The sequence below is a fragment of the Panthera tigris genome, chromosome B1, assembly GCF_018350195.1.
Source record: "Panthera tigris isolate Pti1 chromosome B1, P.tigris_Pti1_mat1.1, whole genome shotgun sequence".
NCBI lineage: Eukaryota > Metazoa > Chordata > Mammalia > Carnivora > Felidae > Panthera > Panthera tigris.
The window spans coordinates 82,490,902-82,518,373 of NC_056663.1; the positions used below are offsets into that span (position 1 = coordinate 82,490,902).

General features: G+C 42.8%; 1 protein-coding gene across 1 annotated transcript in view; it reads left to right on the forward strand.

Moving 5' to 3' along the window:
- The first annotated feature begins 21,282 nt into the window (after nucleotides 1-21,282).
- FREM3 (FRAS1 related extracellular matrix 3) overlaps nucleotides 21,283-27,472 on the forward strand; it is a 90,950-nt gene continuing 84,760 nt past the window's right edge. Inside the window, exon 1 of the mRNA XM_007091774.3 lies at nucleotides 21,283-26,464. Within this exon, the coding sequence (XP_007091836.2) occupies nucleotides 21,283-26,464 (5,182 nt within the window). The remainder of the gene's footprint in view (nucleotides 26,465-27,472) is intronic.

Genomic DNA, 27,472 nt, shown 5'->3' on the forward strand with positions numbered 1-27,472 from the left:
TGTGTTTGGGGCAAAATGTAGAGTATTAAAGCCAAGGAAAAATGTTTTAAGATATGAAACCTTTGTAGGATAATTTATTTAATAAAAAAAATATATATGAAACCTTAAAACCCCGGGGCGCCTGGGTGGCTCAGTCGGTTGAGCGTCCGACTTCAGCTCAGGTCATGATCTCACGGTCCGTGAGTTCGAGCCCCGTGTCGGGCTCTGTGCTGACAGCTCAGAGCCTGGAGCCTGTTTTAGATTCTGTGTCTCCCTCTCTCTCTGACCCTCCCCCGTTCATGCTCTGTCTCTCTCTGTCTCAAAAATAAATAAAAAAACATTTAAAAAATTAAAAAAAAAAAGAAAAGAAACCTTAAAACCCCTTTCCACCAGTTGCACTAATATGCAAGCAAAGCTGCATACAATAGTGAAAGGTAGTGTTTTTTTTCTATAGTAAATTTTGTTTATTGCCAAATTCACTGGTATAATCCTAGTGAAACTATTCCATTTTCTTCAATAAACATACATCGCATGAAATAATCCTTCACAAATTCGTTGAAAATCACATTTTCCTCGGGGCACCTGGGTGGCTCAGTCGGTTAAGCGTCCAACTTCAGCTCAGGTCACGATCTCGCGGTCCGTGAGTTCGAGCCCCGTGTCCGGCTCTGGGCTGATGGCTCAGAGCCTGGAGCCTGCTTCTGATTCTGTGTCTCCCTCTCTCTCTGCCCCTCCCCCATTCATGCTCTGTCTCTCTCTCTCAAAAATAAATAAACTTAAAAAAAAAATCACATTACCCTCAAATGTAACACATACTCAAATACCACATAAAAGATCTGCTCCCAACTACATGTATTTTAATATTACTTGATGGTCCCATGTCCTCTTGTAGAAAGATCAAAGGTGCTTTCTACATGTTCCTGAGGATTTAGATTATTTTGCCATAGGAGACTGGGGAGATAATTATGATAAAATTTCTTCTTCAGCAGACAATATATAATTTACCTTACTAGCTTCAGATTCTGGAAAATGAATTTTGTTCTTTTTAAGCAGAAAGCACATGTCTCTCAACATACAATGAAAATTTTAACTAATTTCTGTTTTTTCAAGCATAGAAACTGAGGCAAAGAGCATATTACCTTTTAATTACTATCCACTATTATTACCTTTGGATGAACTGAACTCCTATAGCTCTGGAATTTTGAATTGCTTTTTAAAAAAGTGTTTCTGAATTTAAAAATTAGAAAGGATAGAGCATTGCCAACAGACTTTCTGGAGCTGGGTAAAATTTCAGCCCCAGACATCGATGACACAGAGATAAATAAGTTTTCCTTATATTCAACATTCACACATGAATCTGTAAACTGGAACTTTTGTTGTCTATGAAGGAGTGAGGAAGACATATGGTGAGGGCAGCATCTAATTTAATAGCCCTTTACCAAACATCTCATTTCAGGAATATAACCCATCTCATGCCAAAAATCCACGTTAAAAACATACCACAGATGTTATCCGTTAGGGGAGGGGTTGAGGTTGGAGGGAAGGCTGTAGAGAGAAGTCAGTTTGTTACGGGAAGTCAAGATCACCAAGAGTGACAGAGAAATTCCCAACAGCCAGAGGACAGAGGTCAGTGTGTGACAGGGAACAAGGGAAGGGCCTGGAGAAGCACTTCTAGGAAGGGATACAGAAAACCAGGCTCCAGCTCTGGTCATCATTTACATTACAGAGGATTTCACATATTACAAAGAGCTTTCTGTACATTACTTTCTTCAGACCTCATTGTGGGAAGGCAGGTTTTACTAGCTACATATTGCAGCCAGGGGAACAGAGACCCAGGCGACCTGACTTGGGTTGTGGCACTTGCCTAAGGGAACATAACTAATAAGCAGAGTCCAGGCCTTCTCCCAAACAGGCTCACTCCTCTTCCCAGTACCTCACATGTGGACTCCCCTGTTATTACCAGAAGCTCCAAACTTTACTGTTGGCAACGACTTCTCCTACCATGTAAATTTTAGCATGTTTCATCAGCCTAAGATCCAGTTTGTTTCTTTCTTCTGCTTTGATTGCACAGTATATAGGAAATCTGATTCAAATGTATACACAGTTGTAAATAGTAACAATTTTTTAATAGCTCCTCTTGTAATTTCAAGAAAATTTCAATTAAATAAAAATAACAGAAAAAGCATTTTTTCCAATAACTGCATAAAAATGAGTTAAGCTGGCAGCACAAATTATAGAGTTGTCTCCAATGTATTAAGGTACAGAATTCAATGTACCTGTTGTTTTTATAACATAGTTTCAACAGTGTCTGTGTGCATATACAAGCACTATTCTATGTATATAATATGTATGTATACATGCATATGATATCTATGACATACACATGTGTATATACATATACAGAGATACATATGGAGGCAGCGATATATATAAACACATACATATATATAATGACTTGAAATTAGAGTCAAGTATTTGAAAAACAAGGTATTACTCTATGTGTGTGCCACCAAAGTTTGCTCTGAATCTTTGAAAAAACAATAAGGGTGATAACCAAATGACTTTATCAACAAGAATTAATTGGGTTGTATAAGAGGGCTATGAGAGAAGCTTACAGTGCTGAAGAATTGGTCTTAGATAATTATATTCCTGTGTCTGAGCTTTATGAATGAAAGAACAAACAAATGAGTTAATTCATCTTTATTTGAGGCAATCAATCCATAGATATTTACTGAGTGACTTCTGCTGGCTAAAACCACAATGTTATGAACTCTAGGGGATATAAAGACACAGTCTAAATAGAAGTTAATAATGAAGAACAAACAGGAACAGATAACCAACCTTACAGAGAAGTAAATAATGAGTACCATGAGAGTCTTGTGAACAGTAAGTAGTCAAGTGGTTCAGAAGGGGAGAAATCGCTTCCATCCCAGGGATTCAAGATGTTGTAGAGGGGGTTCAGCTGGTGTCTGTAGGTGATTGAAACTGGACTCACAGAAAAATGGAAGAAGGGCATTCCAGGCAAAAGTAGATACCACAAACTACTCTGTAGTTTAAAAAGGGGGGCGGGGGGGGGGGGGGTGGCTGGTGCCTAGGTGACTCAGTTGGTTAAGGATCTGACTCTTGATTTCGACTCAGGTCATGATCCGAGTGTGGTGAGATTCAGCCCACATCGGGCTCTGTGCTGGGTATGGAACCTGCTCTATCTCTCTGTCCCTCTCCCCCTCTGTCTCTCTGTCTCCCTCTCTCTCTCTAAAAAAAGGCAGGCTGTAGCCTTTTGGGGAGTCATTACCTGACAGACTATATAATTTGAACTCTGTCCAAGATAGGCAACCACACAAAGCTTTGAGGGAAGGGAGAAGCATGATCAAGTGGTAGGGTGCAAGATGATTAGAGACTTGGGAAATTGTCCAGGCATAAAGTAACAAGTCTGGAGGAGGGTAGTTGCAGCGGAAAAGGAAAGTGAAGATATGAAAACAATTAAGTCTTAACTAACCAAGGCTCTGACTAGACTCTACATCGCCTGGAGGACAGAGATTGCATTGTATTTACCACAGTGGCTGACTCTTAGCAGGCCGGTATTTGGAAATCTGGATTTTTGCAGAGAGAATGAGTACAGAAGAGAAAAGAAGGAAGGCTTTTAATGATTACACTTAAAAAAAAAAAAAAAAAGTTTATTTATCTTGAGAGAGAGAGAGAGAAGAAAGAATCCCAAGCAGGATCCATTCAGCACAGAGCCTGACGGTGGGGTCCGATCTCACAATCACGAGATCGTGACCTAAACTGAAATCAAGAGTCAGAGGCTTAACCAACTGAGCCACCCAGGAGTCCCACTGATTACACTTTTGAACCTAAGCAGCTAGAAGAAAGGTGGCATTGTTAACTAAAATGGGAAAATCAGTGGTGAGACCATTCTGATATTAAAAATGACTATAAGCAAACCTCACCTTACTGTGCTTTCAAGATACTTGCATTTTTGACAAACTGAAAGTCTGTGGCAACCCTGCGACATGCAAGTCTGTCAGCACCATTTTTCCAACAGCATTTGCTCACTTCGTGTCTCTGTCACATTTTGCTAATTCTCACAGTATTTCAAATTTTTCATTATTATTATTTTGAGTTGCTGTGATCTCATGATAAAGTGTTAACGGATGAGGAGTTGGGCGAACACGAAAGTGGTTTCTTGAAACTGCTTCTGGTGAAGATGTGGTGAAGATTGTTAAAATGACAACACAGGAGTTAGAATGTTCCATAGACTTGGTTGATAAAGCAGAGGCAGGGTTTGAGAGGACTGACTCCAATTTTGAAAATTCTACCATGGGTAAAATGCTCTACAATATCATCACATGCTACAGAGAAATCATTTGTGAAAGGAAGTGTCAATCCATGTGGCAGACTTCATTGTTGTCTTAATTTAAGAAACTGCCACGGGCACACCAGCCTTCAGCAACCACCTGATCAGTCAGCAGCCATCAACACTGAGGCAACACCCTCCATCCGCACAAAGATTACAACTCACTGAAAGCTCAGCTGATAGCTGGCATTTTTTTTTTTTAGCAATAAAGCATTTTTAAAATAAGGTATGTACATGTTTGAGACTTAATGCTATTGCACACTTAATAGACTACAGTGCAGTGTAAACATAACTTTTATATGTACTGGGAAATCAGAAAATTTCATTTGACTCGCTTTATTGAGATATTTGCTTTAATGCAGTGGTTCGGAACTAAACCTGCACTATCTCCAAGATATGTCTGTAGAATGAAATTCGATAACTGCGTTGAATTGGAATATCACCATTATCCCAGTCCCCGTTACCACACCTAATCTATTACTGACCCACAAAATTGTTTTTAGGTCAGGTCCTGCTGGCGTCTCTACAATAACATGAGTCATTCCTTTCCTCAGGATGACTGTCTTCTTTCCTAAGTTCCTAACGCCAAACTTCTGTAACTCTGCGAAGTAATTACAAGAGCAAAGAAAAAAAAAAGGACTGATTGCGCTCAGCCTGAAACCATAGCACCAAAAAGGCCCAGTCCATTGGAGCACCATCTAGCCCACACTGTATAGCCAAGGGGACAAAAGACAACCCCCTGACAATGGTTCCTCAGACCTCAGATCCCAAGAACCTGTAATGACACCAAACGTGAAATACATCTGGCATGACGTGGACTGTATCACAGGTACACAGAAGTGGGTGAACTGTTTACTAATGAGTAGTACTCACTAGCTATTTTAAGACCAGGAAAAAAAAAATTCAGTCCCAAACAGATTATTTAGTTGGACTTATTCTCTCACTTGTTCATCATTTTTTTAATCAGTGCTTCTGTGGGCCTTTTTATACAAAAGGACATTCTCTATTTCTGCCAAGTCTGAAAATGTTATCCAATTCTTCCTCATAAAGACGGCAGTTTGCAAACTTAGCTCACAAATTCAAATAACTGTGTAATTACCCACCACATCTTTAATTTAGAGCGTCTGACATTGTAAGGCATAGAAGTAAAAGTAATGGTACTGAACACCATAAATGTCTCGATAACAAATAAACCAATAAAAATATTACTCAAGATAATGCATGCAGTAAGAAAACTCGTAGAGGATTTATATGTATGCTTAAGGCATCCATTCAAAATTTGCTTTTACAATCACTTTAAATGAATAATAAACATGTTACATTACTAAAAATAAAATCATTCAACACAGTAACAGAAGCAAAGAGAGCAGCTGGCATGTGCACTCTCCTACTGCAGCTGTTTTGTATTATTAAAATTTTACATTTTACAACTGACACTAAAGCAATCTAGACTTTTCCAAATGCTATATTGATTTGGACTACTTAAAAAATGTTTCCCTCATAGCCCAAAAATACAACTTAAAAAAATTTCTTTTTAATGTTTATTTATTTTTTAGAGAGACAGAGAGACAGAGCACGAGCTGGGGAGGGGCAGAGAGAGGGGAGACACAGAATCCAAAGCAGGCTCCAGGCTCTGAGCGGTCAGCACAGAGCCCGACGCGGGGCTCGAACTCACAAACCGTGAGATCATGACCTGAGCAGAAGTTGGAACTTAACCGACTGAGCCACCTAGGCGCCCCCAAAAATATAACTTTTTAAACTTAAAACCATAAATGTCAATCCCCATATTACAATGGGTCTACATGCTCAAATATATGTAATTGTATATATATGAATTGTATATATGAAGCTCTTAATAAGCTTCATATGCTGCATATTTGCATCTGTTTATAAGATTTTTGTTTCAAGAAGACCTGTAAAGGAAAATAGACACAATCTTCAAAATACAGACTATGTATTCCCCTGAAAATTATGTAGGTATGAAGGCCAAATCTAAAGAGATCTATACATAACAGACCATGTAATTATGTGAAATACGGCAACTGGACATAAACTTTGGAGTAATTCAATGAAAACATCTTACTGGACACCTACTATGTGTTGGGTCCTGGAGGCACAAATAAATGAAAACAATTCTTGCCCCCAAAGGGAAGGCATGAGCAAGGAAACCACAGATGCTGGGATGCCTGGATGCCTCCATGCCAGTTACTTTCTGGGTCATCTCATTTAAATCTCACTCTGAGAGGTTGTCCCATCGCCTCATTCTTTCTCTCCCTGTGAACCTTCTCTCCCCTTCTGTTGTGTCTTCCCCTACATTTATCCACCACTACTTCCCTTTCTTCTGTCTTTTCCTCCCTCTAAGACATCCTAATTACTCCCCCTCTGCCATAAATCCTCCAGAATAGAATAAGAGGCACTGGGAAGATATTGCTCCAAAAGATGGCCTGCATACGAAATTTAAGACCAGGTCAGTGTATGGCCACTATGAAACCCACTCTTGGCTTCAACCTCCCTGCTGCATTACAGCCCCCTAAGGTCAGTTGCTGTCTGCCCAGGAAGCTTTCGTGACATACAGCTTTATCTCTACTATGGGGTCAAAGGACACAGCTCTATACCCATGGTCATTTCTTATGATCCCAATTTAAAATGAAACTAAATGTATGTGAAGGTCCTCTCTCCCTGGCCCATGCTATGCTATACACCCTGTATTGCTAAATATTCCCATAGTGCCGAAAAGATGGACATCTTCCAAAAATTGCTAATTTCTTAGCAAACAAAAGAGACTTTGTGCAACAACATTGTGTCCTTTATAGATGACAACCATGCTTGAGTGTGAAGCATGCGCTTTGTTCTCCCAGCAGAGACCAAGACATCGTCTTTCTCCTCTATTTTCTTTTTATGTCTTGATTGATTCATGTTATCTGTCTAATCGTTAAGTATTTGAGATCAGAGCTCTTTTACACTGTCCAAGCACAATATGATCACACATGTTAACATTGTTGACCCTCCAAAATAATAATGACATTTGGCATTAATGATTCAGAAGTTAGTTTTTCTCTCCTAAGCAAAATTTGTCCAGTGACGCCAAGGTGCCCACACCTATCCTATAATCAGGAGGGGGAGAATGACAGCTTGTGCTACTTGATGTGATCTCAGGAAGCCATATCTGCTGGTCTACAGGCTGCTTTCAGCAGGTCCAGTGTGTTTCTCTCATGCTAGGACACACGCAAATATAGTCTCGTCGGATCATCCTGCTACTTTCAGAATCTTCTTTTAAAATACTTTTGTATGCCCATTATAAATTAGCCTTCAGTAAATGATTAGGTCAATTTCCTTTGGCATCCCTCATAGTTTAATAAAACTTGTTCAAGTTTACTGAATATATTGAAAATGCCCTTGAAAGTCAAAATTAAATAAATTCACCACTTTAAAAATATTAAACATCATAATTAAAGCTTCCTTGCGATTATTCTGAATGATATTTCAAAATCATCAGGTCAATTAGTGAAGCAACATTTACATGACATCTTCTCTGTCTTCATTTTCGGATCACTTTAAATGGGAAAGTTGCAGGAGTTTGTAGTCCAAACTGATGGAAATACACACATTTATAGCCCAAGGATTTCTCATTTGTCAGTTGGTTTGCAAAAAATTGGCTCTAAAGAAATCATGGTAGGAATAAGTGTGGCTACATGATATATTGTTGGTATTCTTTATTGTCATTATTTCTGGGGGGAAAAAACTAGTACTAAAGTGATTTGCCCTTCTTCGTAAGAGGCTCCAGAATTGATTTCCTACCTAACCACCCACACATGAATTTACATGGAGCAGTGCATTAACTCTAAGTATGAATAATCAGTCCCTTACTAATGAGGTAGAATTCAAATTAGACTTTCTCCCTTCAGCTTGCATGGTAAATGTTTTCCTACCAAGTTAGCAATCTTTACAGGTTACAACTAGTTCATAATATTGTTACATACCCACCCTTGGCTGAGGTGGGGCTGCTACACAGGTGGTTCTGAAGGACAGAGTGGTCAGAGCATCCAGCCAAAGAGGGTTATTCTCAAGACTTAAAATCTAATGGCATTAGCCTTGCCAGTGTCAGACTTGCTTGGGACCCATGACTCTTCCTTCTTCTTCTTCTTTTTTTTTTTTTTTTTAATTTTAGAGAGAATGAGAAAGAATGCAGGTACAGAAGAGGGACAGAGTGGGGGGGAGGGGTGGGAAAGAGGGAGAGAGAGAGAGAGAGAGAGAGAGAGAGAGAGAGAATCTTAAGTAGGCTCCATACTGGGATTCTGAGCCAAAATCAAGATTCAGCCACTGAACTAACTGAGCCACCCAGGTGTCCCTCTTCCTTTCTGATCTTACCCCTTTTGGAGTGGAAATGTGTATCCTACGCCTGCCCCACCAGTAACTTTGGGTTACTGGTTTCATAGGTTTGCAGATGGAGAGGACTTTTGCCCCAGGATGAATCATATCCCAAGAATCAACCATAACTGATTTAAATGGTATTTGGATATTTTGGACTTAGAGTTGATGCTGGAATTCGTTAAGACATTTGGAGATGTTGGGATGGGGTGAATGTGTTTTGTATGTGAAAATGGTAGGAATCCGGGGGAGGACAAAGCAAGAGTGCCATGGTTTAAACCACGTCTCCCCAAGATCCATACATTTCAGTCTTGACCCTCATTACCTCACAGTGTGATCTTATTTGGAGATAGCATCTTTACAAAGATAATAAAATTTAAATGAGGCCATTAGAGCGGGCCCTAATCCAATATAATTTGTTTCCTGAGAAAAGGGAAATTTGGGGGTGCCTCACTGGCTCAGTTTGTTGAGCGTCCGACTTTGGCTCAGATCATGATCTCACAGTTCGTGGGTTCAAGCCCCATGTTGGGCTCTGTGTTGACAGCTCAGAGCTTGGAGCGTGCCTCGGATTCTGTGTCTCCCTCTCTCTCTGCCCCTCCCCTGCTTGTGCTCTGTCTCTCCCTGTCTCTCAAAAATATGAAGACACAGAGGGAGGAGATGGCCATCTACAAGCCAAGGAGAGAGGCCTGGAACAGAGCCTCCCCTTAGAAGCCCTAGGAAGGAACTAAGCCTGCCGAACCTTGCTTTCAGATTTGTAGCCTTCAGAGCGGTGAGACCATAAATTTCTGTTGTTTAAGCCACACAGTGTGTGGTACTTTGTGATAGCAGTCCTAGCAAACTAACACAACACAATTTAATACTAATGAATTAACACAGAAAATATGCTGATCTTTAAATCATAAAGTTTATGTGATATTTGAACATTTATTCAATGCTATAAATTATACTTTGCAGTAAGATATTGATAAAGCTTTAATTTCCTTATAAAATGTAATTAATAAACATAGAATTATATCTTAAAAGTCATGTATTTACTATGCATATTCTGCATTTGTGTAATTGATTTAAAGGAAAAAAGTCAAAATAGAACACTCTGACAGCATATGCCAAAGAAAAAATAGTTAAAAGTAATAGTAATTATATATAATGGATAAATATGCTACCAAGTCCTTTTCAGAATTTGGCTGAGCTTTACATTTCAGAGCTGAGACCATGATTGTACTATTCAACAAATCAATTCTTAAGAGAATGAAAAGTTGATTTATTAAAAATGCATAATTCCCCATGAGATAAAGCTTGTATACAAATAAATAGAACTATGTCTAAAAGTCAGACTTCCTCTTACTTAACTCATTCAAATTAGATTAAGGAAAAACTCAAATAATGAACAAAATAGCATCCTTAAGTCATTCTGACGTCAGATTCAACTGAGATTTCTCCAAAAAAACACTGCCAATTAAATAATATCACTCATGAGAGCTCTTGCTTCTAAAATTTGAAACTTCTCTAAAGCAAATCTCTGCTAAATAAACATTGTACCTATGTACACTACAAATGAATAAAGAATACCAAGTACATTAGAAAGCATTCAATCTTTTAACTTTGATCCTTTTTTTATATGTGTTCTTCATGCATTCCTTTGAAATAAAAAATAGTTACTTCTTTTATGTGTTGAATAGTTTAAAGGAACATGGTCAGGGGAGCCTGTGTGGCTCAGTCAGTTAAGCAACTGACTTCAGCTCAGGTCATGATCTCACAGTCTGTGGGTTCGAGCCCCATGTTGGTCTCTGTGCTGACAGCTCAGAGCCTGGAGCCTGCTTTGGATTCTGTGTCTCCCTCTCTCTCTGACCCTCCCCCACTCACCCTCTGTCTCTCTCTCTCTCTCTCTCTCTCAAAAATAAGTAAACATTAAAAAAATTTTTTAAATAAAAAATAAAGTAACATGATCACTTAACATGTCATAAATCACCCCTGAATGTTGTCTTTTGTTCTTCCAGGGTCTTGTTTTCAACCAGGAATGAGGCCATTTGAATCAACTCTCTGTACTGGTGCAAAGAAGAGAGCTCTTCATCTACCTCCCACAGGCTCCCCTGCCCTTGACTCCTTGCCACCCATCATCTTCTCTGAACAGCGACAGCCTGAACGGGAACCCTGGAAGTCAGGGGTCATGCACCCAACAGCCGGAAGGATGGCTCTTTCCGGCATGAGAGCTATAGGACCACCTGCTCTTTTCCAGATGTCAGTTGAAATCTCAGAAGAGCAGACAAACCATTCTGATTCCTCTCCTCCCTCTCCCACCCCACACTCCCTGGTTCCCAAAGGCTCTGACAATAAGCGTGCACTTTACATTAATAGGATAGCTAGAAGTCATTGTTGGGAAAATTTTAGAAGGTAATGAATGCAGTGCCACATCTTTGATACAAGCTGCATGGTTACATATAAGCGCATGATGATCTCTTTGCCCCATTGGGTGAAGCTTGCCTTTGACAACACCCTGTAGTGTGTGGAGGCACAGAGAACAGTGGTGCCCATCCCCGGGCACGGAGATCCCTGTCCAGATCCACGCCAAAGAAGATATGGTCCTGGATACAATCATTGAGATGCAGCGGCAACCACTGCCTTCTTCAGGATGGAGGGACCAATAAGAAATACAGACGCCCCGCTAACTCTGTGGGACAAAGCTGACTTGGCCACTGATGGGCTATGTTCTTAACTGACTTAACTCTCTTAAAGTTGCTGTCCTGACAGATGGCAAATGACCTACATGGCCAATGGATGCCATTTTCTTTTTTCTTTCTTTTTTTTTGAGGGGGAGGCTTATTTGTTTTCTTGACCTATAGCCTTCCTAGAACATGTTCTTCAATGTCTAAGAGACCATTGCCGGCCCCAAGGCCAATTAGAGTAAAGCCTCCAGCTAGGTTTTGCTGCAGTTTATAACGTTAAACATTTGCAAGCAATCTGATTCAAGGCATTCATCTTGTGATATTTAGAATTTAGGCCCTTTTATTCTCCAGCTGGTAGAGAAAAAAAAAAACAAAAAAAACAGCTGCAGTGAAGACCAATTGAATAGCTTAGCCCTGACACAGGGAGCAGAGAGAGTGTTGTGGAACTTCTCAGTCCATGGGGCAGGAACCTGACCTACTTGTTCTCAGTCATTTCCTCTGAAAGCTAGATGTGACTTTTCTGAAAATGGACTGCCTCCCTGCCAAAGCATAGGCAGGATATTTGGACACATTGTCTCCTTTCTATGACCTATTAAATGTCATTTATGTACTCCAGAGCAGAGACCATTATTTATGGAGTGGGACTTGACAGAAAGTTCCCTGGAGTGACAGGGACATATGAGGAGTCTTTCCCTGCAGGACGCACTTTTAGTGAAAGTTGAATTAATTTAGAAGGTAAAATGCGGCTCAGTTTAAACAATACATTTGGGATGATGAGAGATAAAAAGCATGCAATATGTATAAGTGAAATTGCTCTGTGTTGGGTGGGCGGGGGAAGCTTTCACAAAATAAATATTTAGCTAGATGTCAAATTTGCATTCTCTAAGCAGAGCTGTCACCAGCCTCTAAGGAATGAACAAAGTCTGAGGATGGGAGCAAGCAAAGCTGGTAACAAAAGGGTTAATGGAACCAATAAGCACAGCTGCAACTTTTTACCCAGACCTTTTTCATTTGCCCTTAAATTTCCGAGTCTCCTCCTTCTGGAAGGTGGATTGGAGGCTTGTCTTTGCATCGTCTCCATTTGGGTGCCTTTCAAATAAGCCCTTTCCTTGCTGCCCCCTTGATGTCTCAGTGATCATCTTTGCTGCCTGTCAAGCACATGAATTTGGCAAGCTAGCCAGGAGCTTTTTGCCTGTGGTTCGTGGGCCCCCAGCGTGTACTGGGAGTCCAGTGAGGACTCCGAGCACCTGCCTGGGCATTCTTTCCTAGGGACCTTCCCTAGGCAACCCCCCCACCTGGGTGCCGCTAACCTTGGCACTCAATTTAACTCTTGCTGCAAGAAAAGGGTTTTGGGGTTTGGTTTGCACAGACAGACACAGCTCATGGTGAGTACTTCGTGGGGAATAGCACCTGAGCATATTTCTTCCTCCTCTCTGGCCGGGCTCTCCCTCTCTTAGATTTCCTCCTCCCATTCGGTTGTCTCCATATAGGCAGTGTGGGTTCTCGTCACCGTCTTTTCTAGCTTAAGAAGCTGATAAGGAAGCCATTTGGTTCAGTCAGTGATGCTCCGACCCTTAGGCAGGAAGTAGAAAGCCATCTGGTTCAGTTGGTGAAGCACTAACTTCTGGGGAGGAACCAACACTTGCAGAGGTACCCTAGGCTTCATTTGGTTTGTTTGCTGCTGCAGCTTTGGGTAGGTTTCCATACAACTGACCATGTTCTAATTGGAAAATGGGAAATGACAATTTGATTCCCAGATGCAGCCGTTGGGCCGTATTCTCCAAAACTGAGCAATCTTTTTTTTTCTTTTAAGCATTGCTTGGCCACAATATTCAGAAAGGTGACCAAGTAATGGTTCCATGAATTATAATACTATCTTTCAATCAAACTTATTTTGTAAAAGAGAAAAACTTGTAAATTGGGCCTCTAAAATTTTGTTTGCATCTTTGCATTTGTATGTGTTCATGTATGTGGTATGTTGTGAGATAATTTTTCTACCTTCAAAGGTGTTGCTAAAATAAATTTGTAAAAGAGCCCTATTTAGTTGGTTTAAAGGCAAGCGCTTATAAGAATTTGGACATTCTAAAACTCAGAAAGATAGAAACTAACTCAAATGTATTTCAAATTCATGCAATCTTGGAAAATACTCAGTAGTAAAACTAACTTAGGGTTGTTGGTTTAATTAAAATGGACATGTTTTTAGAATTATCAGCATTAAATGTAAAACTCTTATTTCACTCATGTTTATTGAAAGTCAAATAAGTCAAATAAGTTCATAAGTTTCCATTCCATTTGTCAGGAAAAAAAAAAGACCTGAGAACTTTGTCAAATGCCTTAGAAAGTTTTATGGGCAATATAAGAACAAACAGATGTAAACAATTTTAATAAATGTAATTAAGACTACTTAAAATAAGGGAAACAACTCTGTATGCAAGGAAAGCAAGACTGGTTATTTAAAGAGGGAAAACTTAGGACAAAATCTGAATGAATGTAAAAGGAACATTGCAGAAGGTTTGTGAGAAGGGAATCTTTGGAAAGGAATTTTGTGCACGGTCAGGATGAAGACTATGGAGATTAGTGTGTAAACAAGTGTGTTAGGGAGTGATCAGCACCTGGCAAGGAGAAGGGGAGGGTAAGAGCAAGGTTAGGCAGGAGTTGAGTGGTAGCACATCAACAGAAACCTTAGCTGACTCTCTGAGGAGTTCCAAATGTTGGATTGCCCTTCAGAATCCTCCTAAATTGGGACAAAAGGGTCGGACTTTTATACCCTCTTGTTGAACAGTCATTGGATGTGAGCACCTGGGGAGAAGGCATGCCCTTGGCAAGGCAGCTGTCTTCAGTCAGGGCAACCCCCCAGTGGCATCAGAGAGTTGGGGACCATCGGTGGTGTCCCTACAGCCCAGAATCCGACATTTCTGATGGGGATTCTGGTCAGCACATCCCAGCACCCACCACAGGAACTCGGATCCACACGGTTCCCTGGACTTCCTGGTCTCAACATCAACATGGGAAATAACAGGTAAGAAAAAAGGGAGAGGGGCGCCTGGGTGGCTCAGTCGGTTAAGCATCCGACTTCGGCTTAGGTCATGATCTCGCGGTCTGTGAGTTCCAGCCCGGCGTTGGGCTCTGTGCTAACAGCTCAGAGCCTGGAGCCTGTTTCAGAGTCTGTGTCTCCCACTCTCTGACCCTCCCCCATTCATGCTCTATCTCTCTCTGTCTCAAAAATAAATAAACATTAAAAAAAAATTTTTTTTTAAAAAAAAAGAAAAAAGGGAGAGATTGAATCATTTTTTAAAATTCATCTTCCTGGAAAGAATGAGTCTTAATATTGTAAGTATACCAGTAAAAGATTAGAATTTGGTGTGTCTCTGTTAAAATGAGATTTTTCTTAGATTATTGGTCTAAATTATAAATAAAGTTTTTTTATCTTTAAACTGTCTAGAAAAATGAAGCTTCTATGTTTTGTCTTTATTAGGTATTTGATTACTTAATGCTGCATCTTCTCAATATTAAAAGTTACAACTATGTAACCCTCTGCATTTACCTTAGAATCTTATTGCCACCTTCGCTGTATAATTTTACAATGATCTCTAATTTTATTTAGGCATGCGCTTTAAAACCTTGATATTTCAGAAACACTTCCCAAAATTAAGCTTCTAAATTAAATCTTTTTGACTAATTAGGCTTGTTTGTTATGTCAAATCACATGGGAAGCATTATCAAATAAGTGATGATAAATCTCCTTAGGTTATGTTACATGGTTGAATGCTAGAACTGTTCAGAATTTGTATAAAATTCCTAAGGTGTTGATATGTCCTGGTGTAATGCCATCACTTGCAATTCTAATTCTTAAAGTGTTGTGTGTCACAGAATTTTCTTGTCAATTGCATTGTAATAACAAATACAGGTCTCTGATATCTTTAAGGTCCTAAAACTAAATCTGGAACTAATGGGAAAACTGCAGACAGACTCTTGTTAAAAACATTGCTGGTTCTCTAAAGTTTGCTATTCCAGATTTAAGGCTACCCATGATTTGTAGAAATTTTGTAAGATATTCCTTTGTAAACAAATATTTACATTTATCTTTATCTCCCTACCTGATCCCTCCAGAATTCAGACACTTCTATTTTCATGGCAATGTATTTATTTGCATAAGTTTAATAAAAATCTGCTCTCCTGATGTCAGAACACAATGGAAAAAACATTGGTTATATTGCCAAGGCTTTGACTGAAATGTCCTAATTTAGGGAGATATGCATAGACTCAGCTATGACCAGACTGCTTTAAGGAATTAAGGTTGACTTCATGGAGCCAATGTAGTCTCTGAAAAATCAGCCTGATACCTTGCTTACAGGGTTCCAGCAGCCTTCCCAGGTGAGTAAAGAAGGTCACTTCCTGGCATGTGCAAGAAGCTCAGGACACTTGGGGGAACTTGAGAAGAGAGGAATTCAGCCAAACCTGTAGGAATTGCAGGTGAAATCTGATGGCAAGTATTTGGCTTGGCTTCTTAGCCTTGAGAGGCAATCAAAAGTTCAATCTGAAAATCAGATATGAAATTCAATATGAAAGTTTCCAGGAAAGCAGATGTAAAAAACAAGCAAACAAACAAAAACCTATATGGCAAATCACTGTTTTGCTGCACTTAGGGTAAATAATTAGGCCAAGTTTGTCATAACTGGACTTATTTTAGAAACAAATTAGCGCTAATTTAATTATCTTTGGAAATGGGGGTGATTTTAGAGAAATTCTATTTCAGTAGCACACCTTTGTTACTAGTTAGATTCTAGTTCTGATTAACTGTCTTTTGAGTGTTTGTTGTTTGCCTATAACTGAGCTGGGTTCTGAATTCTGGTTTCCTCAAATATCTGGCTATGACTCTCCAAACTAATATTTCCTATTTTCTCCCATTCTCTTGACACGCAATCACTGAGAAATAAAACTGTTCTTTTTACGGAAGCAAACTGAAGCTAGACAACTTGAGGTAAACTTCGAGAAAAACTGCCGTGATGCCCCATGTTTAGACTGTCTTTATGCCTGTTGCTTCATAAACCACTCAAAGATCACCAGAGACATACAGATAATTGAGCAAGTTTATTCCAGACATCCTGATCTGATGGATTTGCTATTGGAAAATCCAGAGTTTGAGATGTTTATGGACAAGAACAGTTGTATGGATCCAAAACCATTAAGAGCTGATTGCAATGGTGACCCATCAGCTATTGTCCACTGCTGAGGACACCAGAAATTAGACTGATTGCCCAAGGGAACAACTGGGCAGATCAAGCTACCAGGCTGGCGGCCTATACTAAGGTCCAAAACCCTCTATAATTATAGACTTTAGTGCTAGACATAGATTTAACTAAAGTATCAGCCCCAATATTCCTTGGAGGACAAAAAAAAAAAAAAAAAAAAAAAAAAAAAAAGCTAAGGAATGGGGATTTAAACACCATGCTGACATTAAAGCCAGCTGGAAATATAATGAATCCTTATTTCAGAACATCTTATGGGAGAAATAATTAACTATATTCACCCAAGCACCTATTATGGGTGAGATGCTACTCTTCAGTGGATCCAGAAGTATATTGCAGATCCCAATATTTAGAGAACTATTAAAAATGTGACAGCTGGACTAAAAAACAATCTTAAGACTGGGCCCGTCCCAGTGTTAAAAGGTATGCAATTTAGAGACACCAAACTTGGAGAAGATTGGCAGGTAGATTTCACCATGATACCAAAACAACAGGTAATTTTTTATATTTTCTATTTGTAGACAACTTTACAGACTGGGTTGAAGCTTTTCCATGCTGTTCAGAGAAGTCCTCAGAAATTGTCAAAACACTTGTAAGCAAAATCATTCCTAGGTTTGAATTGCTGCTAATAACTCAGAGTGACCGTAGAGCTGCATTTGTGGCAAACGTCATACAAGCAGTGTCCAAAGCCTTGGGAATTAACAGAAATTAAACTCCTTCCCGGAGACCCAAATAAACTGGAAAAACAGAATAAATGAACTTTAGCTAGGATATGCCAAGAAACCAACTTGGGAAAAAGCCTTGACAGGTGCCTTGCTTTGGGTTAGAGCAGCTCCTTAGAAGTAGGCTTGGTTTAAGCCCCTGAGAAATGTCATATGGAGGACTCTACACTTTTTTCATGACTTAAGAGTTCCTGGGGCACCAGGGGTGCCTTGGTGGCTCAGTTGGTTGAGCGTCCAACTTTGGCTTAGGTCATGATCTCATGGTCGGTGGGTTTGAGCCCCACATCAGGCTCTATGCTGACAGCTCAGAGCCTGGAGCCTGCTTCGGATTCTGTGTCTCCCTCCCTCTCTACCCCTCCTCTGCTCTCTCTTTCTCTCTCTCTTTATCTCTCAAAAATAAACATTAATTTTTTTTAAAAGTTCCTGGGGCACCTGGATGGCTTAGTTGGTTAAGCATCTGGCTCTTGACTTTGGCTCAGGTCACGATCTCATGGTTCATGAGATTGAGCCCTGTGGCCAGGGCAGAGCCTGATTGGGATTCTCTATCTCTTTCCCTCCCCTGCTCATGCTTTCTTTCTCAAAATAAATAAATAAACATTTTAAAAAAAGTATGAGTCCTGTCCTGTCAGGAACTCTATCAGGTATGTTCAGTACATACTTTGCTTCCAGCAGGTTGAAGCACTCCACAGATGTGCCCTTACAGCACCCGAATCCTCGACTTAGTGTTACTGAAGCTGGAGGACCAAACACCCAGAGCACCGACTCCAACTTCCTTGTACAAAACCTTGCAAGGTGCTGTTGACCACCCATCCCTCAGTGAAACTAAAAGGAATTAAGCTATGGATTCATGACACTCAAATTAGAAGAATCCACAGGTTCCTTATATCCTGTCAGCAAGGAGAACATCAAAAAGAACCTCGGTTGGACCAGGAAGCCTCTGAAGGACTTGCAACTATTTAGGAAAGCTAGTTCAAAGAAATATATGGATAAGTACAACAAGCTACTTGGTTAAAACAAATCTCCCTGAAGGCTCTAGATAAACTATAGTACAAGAACTACTATAAAAATATAAAAATCCAGGTAATGTAAAATGTTGAGTTTCAGCATAGACCTAAAGATTGCTAAAAGAGCGCAGAAAGCTCCCATTCCTCTCATCCTGATCTTTGCCCCATTTTAGCAGGAAGTGGCTAGAATGGTCATTGTCCCAATTTCCCCAAGAATGAGAAAGGATCAAAAGACTGGTAACCTAAGGGTTAACAGGACTAATAAGCACAGCTGCAGCTTTTACCCAGGCCCTTTTCATTTGCCTTTAAATCTCACGACCCTCCTCCTTCAGGGAGGTGGATTGGAGGCTTGCCCTCCCGTCTGTTCATCTCCTCCTTTGGCAGCCTCCTGAATAAAGCCTTTCCTTGCTGCATGCTGCATGTTCTAGTAATTGTCTTTGCTGTGCATCGGGCAGATGGACTTGGGTGCAGTTACAAAAAAGTTATCCTATCCTTGCACTATTTTTGTTTGTTTGTTTTGCCTGATACCTGGACTTCATAGTACATCGATTACTACTTCTTAATCTTTTATTCATTCAATCAACAAATAGCTATTATGTACCTGCTGTGTGCCAGTCCTTGGCATAAGCACTGGCTATCAGGGTCAACACTGCATCCTCCCTACTCTCACGTTGCTTCATCAAGTTATCCACAAATGCATAATTACAAACTGATTTAAAGTGGCTTGGGGAGCATAGGAAAAAGAGTTCCTGAAGAAGATGGACATGAACTGAGAGGAAGGAGGAAAGCCAGAAGGATGTGGCTAATGGACAATATGAAAAATAGCCATGAGATTTGGCCACATGGAGTTTGCCAATGACCTCAGGTAGAATTTTGTTGATGTTTCTAACATGGAAGCCAGACAGTAGTGTCCTAGGAGGGAGGGAGTGGGAGGATAAGTAATTTAGACAGCAGGAAAAACAAAAACCCAAACCCCACTTTCAAGAGGTTTGGTAGGAAAAAAAACAGAACGGAGAGAATGTTAGCTGGAAGGTTCGAGGACAAAAATAAAAACTTGGTAGTTTAGCCTTCCATCATCTCAGCTGCCTACACCAATCTCTGCCTATGATGAAAATAGCACGTGGACCAGATAGTTGCCCAGAGTGAGTGGTGCTTGGACAGGAACCAAAATTACACTCACACAGGAACATTCATTTGGTAAAGTTTAATATATGCAAAAAAAGTTCAATGATAGAAAAACCATCCTTTGTACAAGGCAGTAGCTGTATGAACTATAATTCCTCTTGCATTTACAATGGAATTTTACCTGTTTCAATTCAAAAAAATTTTTTTTTAAATTTCTGGGCACACTGGACTAGCATAATTAGGCTAAACATTTTGTTTTAAATTTACTATCTCTTAATATTCTGTTATGTGAACAAATCTATACTAATGGGGTATACTAGCATTCTACCTTAGTGGATTATGTAGACCCCTGGCATTTCACTGGCTGATTAAAATATTTAGAAAATTAACTCTTTCAAGGCAACAGCAGATTATTTCTACTCTGGGAGTCAGTGCTGCTGCTGCTGCTGAAATGAATCCAACCGACATCTGCAACACAGTAAAACAAAATCTGAGGATAACATTCTACATGTTTAAATTCCCCTTGAAGTCATTTTTACCACTACAGTTTTGGATGCCTCTATTTTCATGGACATCAACAAGTCTCACATTTACATTAATTGCATAAGAAAGCGCATTGCCATTTTATTTACAGGAAAAGATCAGTCTTCCCTGTGCTAAAAGAACACCTCTAATATTTTTTTTAAAAACAAGGATGGGAAGCTAAGTAACTAACACTACACCCACGGAAGGCAGGCATCCTTAACTAAAAGCCAGGAAGAAAGAGCCTGATGGCATTCCAAGTGTTAAATAGATTAATTCACAGAAATCGATCCAAGGGCCTGGGGTATTCTGCGGTTTCTCTTGACATTCTCACCTCTGGCTACTATATATTTTTCTACAAAGAAAGTACTTAGGAAACAGCATGTCTAGTAAACTCAGAGGGAGTCACTGTTGATCAGATTCGGAAACCACATTCTAAAAAAAAAAGGAAAGCAGCCAACCTGCGCCCCCCGTTGTGGTATGTGAGACCCACTGACTAGAAACCAATTTTAAAAGCTATTCGAGTTCGCCTGCCTGGATGCTCATCTTTTTCCTCAAGAAGTGAGCAGAAGAAAAATGCCAGGGTTATTTTGGAAGCACCGAATTACAAGATCTGGAATAAGCAGCTTCATCAGACAGGCAGCTAGAAAATCCTGTTTGCAAAACAGCTCCCACTAGCTTCTTTAATGTCCGAAGTGAGACTCAATTTCGGCTAGAAAATGCACGCCTGTCAGCGGTAAGGAAGAGGTATGGTGGCGCTCCCCCCCATCAGAAACACGGTTGCCTGGGTGAACGGACCACGGGAGCGCTGTGTCTTCCACGCGCAGAACTGACCCGGTACAGTCGCTGTCACTCTCCCAGTCCTAAAGGACAATCTCTTTGAGGCGTCCGGGGAGAACATCCCGACCAGCTGGTTTGAAGCAGGCAGCCGGGGCTGCGCGGTGGCCGACTACCCCTCCGGGCACGAAGGTCAGTAAGGTAGCCAGGTTAAAGGCACAAAGGAGAGGAGGGGCGAACTCCGGCACCCTCGCCTTAGGTGTCGGGGCGTTGGGACAAATCCAGCGGTCCCGGGAACTAGCCGAGGAGAGACTTGGGACTCAAGCAGGGCAGAAGGTGGGCAGAGCCCCTTCTCCCCGCAGCTTTTACCTGCCACAGCCGAAGCACGGCCACCGGCTCTTGCTGAGTCCGCGCCTCGGCTCCCGACTGGACAGCAGCCACTCCCTCCCCAGCCTGCACCTGCAGCTGAGCCGGCCCTCTTCGGACTGGGCAGTCTCCGGGACATTCCAGCGCCCAGGTCCCATGGCTGGGACTTCTCGGCGCCCCGCTGGGACGCCCCGGCAGCTTGTCGCGGCGCTCGCCTACGTGCTCCTGAGCTGCCCCGTGCTACATGGACAGGTGCCCTCGCCTGGGACTGAAGCCCACCCTGAGCTCTACTGGCCCACCTGGGGCGCACCGGGCCTCAGTAGCCCCGACGGCCCTAGCGTCCTGATCGCCAACCCCGGACTCCGGGTTCCTGTGGGCCGCTCGCTTTGGCTCGACCCGCTCCGGGACCTGGTGATTCGAGTGCAGCCGGGGGACTGGTGCGAGGTGACGGTGCTGGAAGCCCTGCCGCTGAGCCACGGCGCGCTCTCCCCCGGCCGCTTCCCCTGCGCCTTCGGACCCCGCCAGGTCCAGTACACCCACTTCGGCTCCCGAAGCCCCGGGCGCGCTCGGGTGCGGCTGCAGCTGCGCTACGACGCCCCGACTTATACGCTAGCACTGCCCTTCACGCTGGCTGTGGACGTGGTGTTTCCCCAGCCGGAGCTAGTGATGCGCAACAGGCCTTTGGCGGTGGAGAAGCTGCGGGGCTGGAGCCACGCCATCGACAAGAAAGTACTGGACTTTGCGTCCCTGGTGTCCGCAGGCTCTGCCCCCAGCAGGTGCCGGCTCACCCTTCTTCCTCCCCACGGCGGCCCACTGCCCAAGTATGGGCGTTTGGTGGACGCCATGGGGGCCCCTCTCCCCAGGGGCAAGGGCGCAGACTGTGAGGCTTTTGTCAGAGCTGGGGTGCGCTACCAGCATACCGCCACCACCCTGTCGCCCAGTCGGGACTATGTGCCCTTTATGGCGGAGCTGCTAGGGCCAGAAGACAGAGGCGCGGGGTCAGCCGAGGTGCTGCTCCGTGAGCATTTCCAGCTGCTGGTGAACATCCGCGACGGAGTAGAGAACACCGCACCTCGGCCCAGTTTTGTGGCCCTGATGATGATGGAGGTCAATCAGTTCTTGCTGACAGCCCTGACCCCTGACGCACTGGCTGCGGAAGACACGGAGTCTGACCCTGATGACCTGGTTTTCAACATTCTCAATGCCCCCACAACCACACGAGGGCATGAGGGGTACGTGGTCAGCACTGACGACCCCCTGGGCCTTCCAGTCTCCTTCTTCACCCAGCGGGAGCTTCGGGAACTGAAAATTGCCTATCAGCCCCCTACAAAGAAATTGGATTCAGAGCAGCTCTTCCAGTTGGAGCTGGAGGTGGTGGACGGAGATGGTGCCACCTCAGACCCCTTTGCCTTCATGGTGATAATGAAGCCCGCAAACACTCTGGCCCCAGTGGCTAGATATAACCGGGGACTGCTGCTATTTGAAGGTCAGTCCAAGCCCCTGTCCAGCACCCACAGCCTTCAGATCAGTGATAACGATAACCTGGAAGAAGTGACAATAACTGCAGTTAGGGGCTTAAGACATGGGCAGCTGATGGTGCTTGGGGCACCCGCTGGGTGCAAGCATTTCACACCGGTGGACCTGGCAGCAGGGCGAGTGGTTTACCAGCATGATGGCAGCAACACCTACAGTGACAACATCATCTTCCGGATGGAGGATGGACACCACCAGGTGGAATTCCTCTTCCCCGTCACCATCATACCTGTCGATGATGAACCACCAAAGGTCAAGGCCAACACCGGGCTCTCTGTTACAGAAGGACATGTGGTCCAGATTTCCCCCTTTGTCCTGAGTGCTACTGATATTGACTCTGAGGACTCAACCATCCACTTTGTGCTGGAGGACCAGCCTCTGGAAGGGAAAAAGGAAGAGGGAGGGCAGGATCTAGCCCCTGGTTCCTCCTACTCCAGTCAGTACCAGGGGGAGATGCTGCTGCGGCAGACTGAACCACCTCTGTCCCCTGAAGATGAGGACTGGTCTTATGTGGAAAGAGAAGGACTTTATGAGAAGGTGGTGACTGAATGGCTTCAGCAAGACATAATGGGAGGGAAACTCTTCTACCGCTATCTTGGACCCCATAGCCCTCAACCTGTAGTGGCCCGGCTGACTTTCCGTGTACAGGATGACCATGAGCCACCCAATCTATCCAACCAACACTTCTTCACTGTCAGGGTCCAACCAGTGGATCTGAAGAGTCCGGAACTATTTCCAGGAACTACTCTAGAAATGACTGTGCAACAATACCAACTCACTCACTTCCAGAAGAAATTCCTCCAATATACTGATGAGGACTCAGATGACCAGAACCTGTGGTACACCCTGCTGACACCCCCAACTGACACAGATGACAACCACCAAGTCCTGGCTGGAGAAATTGTCCTCACTGATTCGCCAGACATGCCCATCATGCGCTTCACCCAGGCCCAGGTAAATCTGCACCAAGTTGCCTATCAGCCCCCACAGAAGATGCTGGGTGTCACACGACGGGTTGTGCAGTTCACCTACCGAGTGGAGGATGCTGCAGGCAATAGTGTGCCTGGCACATTCACGTTATTCCTAAAGCCTGTGGACAATCAGCCTCCCAAAGTCACCAACAGAGGCTTTACTGTCTTAGAGGGACAAAGTTTTATCCTCAGCAGGAATGAACTGGGTGTCATAGATCCTGACACAGATGTTGACCAGATTGTCTTCATATTAGTCTGGGGTCCCCAACATGGACACTTATACTACTTAAACAAACATATGACCCCAGGAGAGCTTTTCACGCAAGCTGATGTAATTAATGGGAGTGTCTCTTACCAGCACAGCAGAGACCAGACTACCAATGACACCTTCCATCTGGAGGTAAGTGACGGGGTTCACCACATACCCATCACCATCCAGATTTCTGTGCATCCCACTACAGCTGACAAAACTCCCAGGATCTCTATTACAGGTGGTCCGTTATTAGATGTTTCCATTGATGTACTAGAGAACAGAGCCGCTGAGATCACCATGGGCATCATACATGGCAAAAAGAAGGGCACAGATGACTTGATGTTGTCTTTCATTTTGGAAGATAGCCCAAAATTGGGTACTATTCTCGTGCATGGTTTACCTGCAGAACGATTCACCCAAGAGGACCTCATCAGTGGGGCAGTAGTCTATGTCCACACTGGGGGTGAAGTTGGTTTCCAGAAACAACATGATGCCTTCAGCCTCACCCTCTCCAAGGGTTCTTATCAGTGGTTGGTGGGGAACAGCATAGTGGAAAGAGTGCAGGTGCAAGTGGTTGTGCTGCCTGTGGACAATGTGGCACCCAAAGTCTCAGTGGCAGAGTCTTATATTGTTGATGAAGGTGGGAAGAGTCCCTTGACCTTACAACATCTCAGTATTGAAGATGTGGACACACCCCAAGATGAAATCCTATGCACAGTGACTAGTCAGCCAGCCTCTGGCTACCTGGAAAACATTGCACCAGCTCCTGGCTCAAAAGAATCACGGGCTGGTAGCCCCATCAGTGCTTTCTCCATCAGTGATGTCCAAGTGAGGCATATCAATTATGTACAGAGTATTCACAAGGGGGTAGAGCCACAAAAAGATCAATTCACCTTTTATTGTTCTGATGGCATCAACTTCTCCCCAAATGTTGTCTTCCCCGTAATCATTTTACCCACCAATGATGAGCAGCCTGAACTTTTTGCTGGTGAGTTTGTGGTATTAGAGGGGATGAGCCTGGTCATAGACACCCCACTGCTCAATGGAGCAGATGCTGACTTGCCACAGAATGAGCTTCGCTTTCAGCTCACAGCCCTCCCTCAGCATGGACGAATCGTACAGCAGCTGGCCACAGGCAGCCAGCCCATCCACAGTTTTACCTTACAGGAGATCCAGGAGGCCTCCACCATTGTGTATGAGCATGATGACTCCGAGACCACAGAGGACAGTTTTGAGGTCTGGCTGAGTGACGGCAAGCACATTACCCACAGGAAGGTACCCATTGTGGTGATCCTAGTGGATGATGAAACCCCTCAGCTGACCATTAATGATGGGCTGGAAGTAGAGACCAGACACACTAAGGTCATTACAAATTGGGTCCTCAAAGCCACAGATCTTGACTCCGATGAGAAGAGCCTCAGTTTTGTCCTCCGTTCAGGGCCTCAACAAGGGCTTCTACAGCGACTGAGAAAACCCAGAGGGGAGGTGAGGAACAACCTCACCCTTGGGATGAATTTTACCCAGGATGAGATTAACAGAGGCCTCATCTGTTACACTCACACAGGCCAAGAAGGAGTTCTTGACATTGTCAAATTTGATGTGACTGATGGGATTAACCCTTTGATAGACCGCTCCTTCTACATCACTGTTGGCAGTTTAGACAGAGTCTCACCTGAGGTGGTTAGCAAAGGGATTACCCTGACAGAAGGTGGCAGAGTGACCCTTACCACCAATGTGCTTAGCACCAGCGACATCAACAGCCCTAATGAACAGCTTCACTTCAGAGTCACACGGGCTCCTAGCCTGGGGCACTTGGAGAGCTCTGACCACTCTGGGAAGCCCATTGCCTCTTTCACTCAGCTACAGTTGGCTAGCAACAAAATATGCTATGTCCACACTTCAAATGATGAGATAAAGATGGACAGCTTTGAGTTTCAAGTGACTGATGGACACAACCCTGTGTTCCGAACCTTCAGGATCTACATCATAGATGTGGATGATAAGAAACCTATCTTGACCATCCACAAACTAATGCTGCAAGAAGGGGAAAGCAAACAGATCACTCCCTTTGAGTTAACAGCGGAAGATAAGGATACTCCAGATGATCTTCTCCTCTTTACTATCACCCAGCTCCCCATCCATGGCAGGATTTTGTATAATGGCCACCATCCTGTGACCACCTTCACCAAGCGAGACCTGAATGACAACCTGATTAGCTACTGGCATGACGGCAGTGAGGCGACTGAAGACTGTTTCTCTTTGACTGTGACAGATGGCACTCATGCTGACTTCTATGTCTTCCCAGACACTGTCCTAGAGACACACAAACCTCAGGTAATGAGGATCCACATAAGTTCCCTAGATAACAGACTCCCCCAGATTGCCATTAACAGAGGTGCATCGGCCTTGAAGCGCCTTCACACTGGACACATGAGCTTCTTGATTACCAGCAGGTCTCTGAGGACAGAGGATCAGAACAGTGTCCATGGGCTCCTGAAGTATAAAGTGACCAGAGGACCAGAGCATGGCTTCATTATCAACACTGGCCTTGGGAACAAGAGTACGCGAGTGTTTACACAAGGTTAGTAAACAATGTCCCCGATGCCTCTGTCCCTCTCCTTGAGCAGATTAGATCTCCCAGGTCTGTTTAAAATTGTCCCAAGCTCTGCCTTTGCAGAAAAATTCTGATTCTGATGAAATACAATGGAATGCAAGATTATTCAGATAACAAAAAAAGGCAAGTAGTCTTTCTTCAGCTATTTCCTCAGGATGCCCATTTAACAGGAACCCTTGGACAGCTAGTAAGGCTTTTAGTTATGCCTTAAAATTACAGAATGCAGGTGGACAGCCTCTGAAAAATATCATCATAAGATATGATTACATTAATTTTGAAAATATCCATTGAATTTCAAATTTTAAGTAAAGAAGCATACCTAGGAATTGTTTTCATAGTTCATTAGTAAGTTTAGTTTTCTGAAGATGATATTTTATATTTAGATTTTAGAGACAAATATTACACTGCACATTTTATTGTGTTCAAATAATTTTCAAGTAATTTCTGCATCTAAAAAAAAAAAGGCATAGAACTAAATTTTCCTAAATGCGGAAGGATATGTTTGAAGGATTTTTTTCTTTCTAAATATATTTGTTGTTACTACTAATGGTGAACTTGAGGCAGGTTCCTCTGTTTTCCCAGGCAATATGACACCTGGTCGCTTTGGTAGCCCTTTACATTGTCTTAACACTTTATCGTGCAGCTCTGTGTGCATGAGATGTGAAGAGATTAAAGGAATTTTCTACATACGATACATTTAAACCTAAATACAGTCTTAGAGTAAAACTTATGAAGGCTGTTTAAAAAATAATTTAATTATCAGAGTACCTGGGTGGCTCAGCCAAGCATCTGATTCTTGATATGGGCTCAGGTTGTGATCTCACAGCCGTGGGATTGAGCCCTGTGTTGGGCTCGTGCTGAGGGTGAAGCCTGCTTGGGATTTTTCCTCTCTGTCCCTTAACTGATCATTTTCTCCCTCTCTCTCTCTCTCTCTTTCTCTCCCTCTCCCTCTGTCCTTCCCTTCCTCTCAAATAA